Source organism: Solanum tuberosum, unplaced genomic scaffold, assembly GCF_000226075.1.
Source record: "Solanum tuberosum cultivar DM 1-3 516 R44 unplaced genomic scaffold, SolTub_3.0 scf00145, whole genome shotgun sequence".
Lineage (NCBI taxonomy): Eukaryota > Viridiplantae > Streptophyta > Magnoliopsida > Solanales > Solanaceae > Solanum > Solanum tuberosum.
In genome coordinates this window covers 6144-12380 of record NW_006239069.1, presented here as the reverse complement: position 1 = coordinate 12380, position 6237 = coordinate 6144, and the positions used below count along the sequence as shown (strand labels likewise).

The following is a 6237-nucleotide window of genomic DNA, read 5'->3' as shown; positions in this document are numbered from 1 at the left end:
AGAACTTTCGATCATTGAATTTACTGAATAAAACTTCAAAATTCACTATTTTGGCATAGAAGGAAGAGACAATGACATTTTTAGTCCCACAAAGAATTTTCATAGACACTCATATACATGAAACCAATAAGAAAAATGTTCTCACCTTGGACATTTTTTCTTTCATAAGTAAATTATAAAAATAAATTTTGATGAAACATATATAAAATCTTTAAAATTGTTTATGAATATAATATATTATGTATGTATAATAATAAAATTTATGTATATAACTTTTTGGTTCGGTTCGGTTATTTCTTCGATTTTTTTCGAACAAAATCATAACCAAACCAAATACTATCGGTTCTTAACAATCTAAAACCAAACCAAACCAAAACCCAAATTAAATCGGTTCATTTAATCGGTTTGATTTGATTTTTTCGGTTTGGATCGGTTTTTATCCAAACCATGAACACCCCTACTCTTCATTATGCTTAAAATCAATGCGCTACAACCCTAGACTTCTTCCAAATTGTGAAATTCCCGTTTGCAACTAATTTAATTGTTTAGTAGTTAACAATTGAGATTGTTTTAATATTGATACTATAAACAAATTCCTGAAACTTTCTATCACATAAGTAAATTTATTTTAGTTACAACAAAGTTAGTGTTTGTCGATTTGAAGTCCTTTGGGTTAGATAATCCGGCTCAAAAGAGTCACTGTATTACTTGAGTGACCACGTACACTTGCGTGTGCATCTGGGAGCAACACTTACTCAGGAAGAGTCAAGGCTTAACAAACAAATAGGTCATTCCATTAACCTCATGGGGCAATGAGCTGGTAAAGGACTCAAAGTTAAGGCCAACAAGTTTTGAAAGAAGAAAGCACATGCTAAAGTTCCACAAGATGCTCATAAGGAACTCAAGGCAGATGTGTGTCGTTTTGTAGAAAGGAAGGACACTATAAAACTTAGCCCACCATTTGCATTGAGAGTGGGATCTTGGGTCTCCCCAGACTCCACCTTACCTTTAAGCTTGGCCAATTAGTCATGCATCAAATTGCTTGGCCTTGATTTCATCTATGAAGGTGGGCTGAACATCAATATTGGCTAACACTGCACCCTTCTCAGAGATTCCCAACCGCATGAACTTACCTCGAAACAAGCCTCCTAAAAACAATAAATAATCTGAGTTTTCCCCTAACAAAGTGATTCAGCTTGTTGTTGGTCTAAAACAATAATATAAGCAATAATCAATCATTGATGTCCTATTAATTTACTTGGATTATTAACAAATCCTAACCTAAGCCAAAATATGATCTATCTTACCCATATTAGGGTTTTTTTCCACCATGGAATCATGTCCAAACCCTTCTCTCAATAGTAATAACCTAGATTCTAAGGCTTAAGAATCAATGCATAAGGTTGGGGAGTCAACTTCTTACCTTTATCGATGAATCCCATAGGAAAATAGGTGCAAACTACCCAAAAAATCGCCCTTCCCAAGCCAAAGAACTCAAAGTGCAGAAAATAGGGGTTTTGGGGTTGTTTTTGCACTAAGACCCATTATAGCAGTGCCACTATAGCAAAAGCTAACCCACTATAGCAGTTTGCACACTCTGCTATAGCGGTATGACTCGCGCTATAGCGACCTCAATGAAACCTTAGAAACTCAAACTCCAGAAAAAGCCATTTTTACAACATAAACTATTTCCTTATATTCTGACACATACCCTTCACGAAGATCAATTTCGGGAGTTATAATACTTATCCGAATTGTATTCCGAAAGGGCTTATGGACTCCTTAGTGACTTGGCTACAAGAATATATCAACCAAACCTCAATATCACACCCCACTCATTCTCGGATGGACCTAGAGACCTCACCTAGCCCAGATTCCGTCGGAGGCTGGCCTAGTCGATTTTTTTTAAGTCACTATCCGAAAAGTTTTTTGTCCCAAATTCTTTCGCTATCGGCTTACTCATAATGACTGGGTCAAGTCATTACAATAGACACACTTTAAGGTTTGAGAAATCCAAAGTGAAATGTGTTAGTATGTTGAGAAATTGCAAATTCTGCTTGAATCAATGCTATCCATGGCAATTTCAGGTGTTAAGCAAATCCTCTGACCCAATTGCATACCATTGACCCTTACTATCACATCCCTAGGTTCTCGTTATTGCCATTTAAATTTCAATATATTTCAAACAAATAATGAACTATACACGAAAATTAGATAGAAGTCACATTTATTCCTATGAAATCCGACTCCAACTCTTAAGTTAGGCTAAAAATATTACATCTGATCCCTACACATCAACTTTCGAAGTGTCGTTGAGTGTTATCATGAAGTATGTAGCAACAGTAAATGAGAAAACTCCATCGAGATCTGATGATGGTGTGGAGTTTTATTTATATTGGTAGGTAGATACATGTCTATAATTACCTTTTCTATATTATGATATCTATGTTGCTCGAAGTTTTAAAAGATATCATCATGTGTTGTATCCTTTAAAATCTATGCATTTTTTAGATCCGTCACATGACCGCGACATCATTTTTATAAGATACGAGCAATATATTCTATGATACAAGTTCTACGTGTGGAGTTACTCCTTTATTAGGTTATCTATAGTGCCCCATGAAGAAATCTATAAAGACAATGATAATAGAAAATATAATTAATAAGTTAACTGTGAAGCCAACTGGTAAATTTGAAAACTCAACAAGAAACTATTGTTCATAAGCAAAAATATATATAAATTAAGTTGTGTTTAATTAATTAAAAGTTATTTTATGGTGTTGGCGAAATTGATAATTTGTCTTTAACTGATTTTATGGAAAGTGTTGTACCGTAGATACTAGGGTTCTTGTTATGTTAAATAAAATAAATTAAAAGAGGAGCATTGATCATTTTTCTTTTTTAATTGTTATCACTATATTTCAATTTCTTTTAATCTGAAATGTTATTTTTGTTGATTTTCGTTTTACTAACTCTCATTTTCTGATGAATTCTTTGGTACTGATTTAAAATCTAGTATTTGTTCTTAAAGTTTGGTGACACATTGAGGCAGAGCATTATTACTAAATGGACTAAATAAGAAAATATAAAGGGTAACACCTCATTGAATGTGCAATAGAAATGAAACAAAATTGTTATTAGGGAATATATTTTAGCTAATTGATTAAAATAAATAAATATTATTCCTCATCTAATAGATATTAAATTTATTATGCTTTATTTTCTTTCATCGTTTGAAAATAATCTTTATAGTATAATTAAAACATTTCTGCATCTATCTATGTTTAAAACGCATGTACACACTGCAGTATTATTTTACATGTAACTAATATATAGTGAGATGAGATACATGCCTTATTAGGCATTGAAAGATAAATAAAATATTTAAAAGGAAGTATAGATTTGCATCTGACTCAAAATGTGCTCAAAGTTATCGGTAGATTTGTCAATGGGATGTGAATGCATGCCTTCATAAGTAGTTACTACTACTTCTTCATCCTTGGATAATCTTTGTACTTGTTTCTTCACGTTACATCCTTGATGTGTGCATCGATAATAGCTCCTGTTGAGTACCACAACAACCAAATATGTATTAGATTTATTCTTCTTTTTTGTATAATTAATTTCACCTAACATTTTCCCATGTCTAAACCACTAGCCCTACCCAAATAATAGTAGCCATTTGAAATAGGAAAATATATCACTCATTTTTTCGTTTTTGTAATGACTATAGCCAGATTAATTTCATGGATTAGAGAGTACTCCTGCAGATCATAGTTGTAGACTTGTAGTAGGTGGTGATAAATATAGATTCCAATTTACTAGTCCATTTCCTACAACTTTTGATCATTTCAATTTCATCTTTTCACTTCAAAAGTTCTAGTATATATCCATACCTTTTTTTTTATAGATAATAAATCAAAATCCTGATGAAACTCCCACTATTTTCCTATTGAAATTCACCACGGAACAATGTTCACTGACTAGTGCTTTCAGTCTTCCATAGTTATTTTAATTGAATCGGTGAGAAAAGAAAAACATAGTACTCTCTCTGTTCTAATTTATGTGACACGTTTTGGATTTGGAGATTTAAACAAGTTTATCTTTGATCATAAATTTTTCATATATCGTTTAAATATTTTGAATTATCAATTATTGTGACCTATAATACTTTTTACGTACTTTACAAATATATCAATTTCATTTTAAAAAATTTAAAGACTTCATGAGCAAATTCTCGGTCAAACTTAAATTGTTTGGCTCTCAAAAAAATGAAATGTGTCACATAAATTGGGACGGGGGAAAAGTATTTTCACACAGGAAAATTAGAAAGCTTAATTCCTAGTATTTCAATAAGAATTTGTTTCCCATCATCAGTTTTCCCAGCGAGCTGGTTCGATGGAACTGAGATGGAAAACTCATATTTTGTAACACAAATTTTATATAATTCGAAGTGGAAAAAACATTTATTTCTAACCGTGTCATCGATTTTTAGGGATCCTTACCTCTCTTATTTGTCATCAAAGGGATAAATATAAGTTTCTTTGCACTTTGATTTTGTTTTACAACATTTATTATCTAGCATAAACCAAGTAATAATCTAAAGTATAGAACGAAGTAGATCTAAGGCAAGTTCTATTGCTTTTGGATCAAACTATACATACGAATGAAAATATATGCATATAATGAGATCTTACTTATTTTTAACTATAAAAATTCAAAATTTTGATTCACCCTTTGCATGTGAACTCTAATAATTAGAGTAGTTGGACAATTAGTGCTCGAATCATCCGTCAAACGTAACATAGATCACTTTTGAGGCTAGATTAACATAGTTCTTAAGATCCCTTTGAAAATGATCAATGACTTTCTTTAAAAAAGAAAATAGTCCCAAACATTAACTGGAAATGTATCTTGACTTGGATTAGACCTAGAAGAAAAGTATTGAAAACATTCCTAAATTCGGCGCAAATTATTAGTTCCATTCCTAAATTATTTATAGCCTTAAAAACACCCCTAAACTCAGCACAAATTATTAGTTTCATCCCTAAATTAGTAACAGTCTTAAAAACACCTTTTTGCTTGACTAACTGAATTAATTAAATACACCCTCGATATATCTTGCAACATGAATGAAATACACCCCTAAATTCTTATCAAATTTAAAGGTATTTTCAACCCTTCTATCAGCTTTTTATTAAGAGTTCATGTTCCTACAAGAGTTTGAGATCAATTTCCATGTCATGTGGCAGTCGGGGGTGTATCTAAGTTTAGTTAGTCAAGTAGAGGAGTATCAATAGTTGAGAAATGAAACTAATAATTTACGTCAAATTGTGTATTTTCAATACTTCTCTCTTCTTTATTTGGCCTAAAAATAGTAAAGTTACTTGGGAATTTAATTAAAGTGTATAGAGGTAGATGGATGGAATTGAGATAATAACTAACCTTGGGAATTTGTTGTTTTTGACAGCCTTTTGTCCATATTTCCTCCATCTATAACCATCATCAAGAATATCAACTTGGCTCCTTGTTTGGAAAGCATATCTTGGTTTCTTAATTTTCTTCTTACACGATTTGATCACCTCATCCTTCTTAGTAATAATATCTCTTGGAGTTTCCATGCTTGCCATTAGTCCCAAGAACCCGGCCTTATTCTTCCCTTGGAATAATAATTCCTCTTTTGCATCGTCACTGATACTACTCTTGCTATTCATTAATGAAATATATTCATCATGATGAGATGACGACGATGATGCTGAAGGAAATATTGTTGCATAATTCTCCATTTTAGAGAGTAAATTATATGAGAGCTATTTCTGAGAATGTAAAAGTGGAGACGTGTTGAGAAAAAATAGCAATGGAAAAATGTGGTTTTGAATGGTGAATTTATCATTAAGAGTTGGACTAGTGTGGCGGCTGCCCTGTTCAATATTATTCTATTTTTAATAAAGTCGTAAACGACACGTAAAACTTAAATCATCATAATTATATAATATTAGTCGAAGAATTTAAGTTAACTTCTCTAAATATATTATATATACGAAATCAAATTTGTTAAGAACAGATATTTGTTATTGCATGTTAATTTAACCTCATGTGCAAGAAAATATACTAAACTAATAATAAGGCATGAAGTTAATTTTTCCTGCCAAGTTAAAATTCACGCTGATAATTTATTTTATACTGATTAATGGGGGTGTTCACGGGCGTTTTGAATTGGTAATCATAATCAAATCA

General features: G+C 31.8%; 1 protein-coding gene across 1 annotated transcript; it reads right to left on the bottom strand.

Moving 5' to 3' along the window:
• Positions 1 to 3254: 3254 nt before the first annotated feature.
• Positions 3255 to 5844, bottom strand: LOC102583094 (probable WRKY transcription factor 75-like). The gene is given in 2 exon segments (NM_001288675.1): positions 3255 to 3562; positions 5446 to 5844. Coding segments are annotated over 2 exon segments (519 nt in total). The 5' UTR covers positions 5787 to 5844; the 3' UTR covers positions 3255 to 3384.
• Between the last annotated feature and the right edge of the window lie 393 nt (positions 5845 to 6237).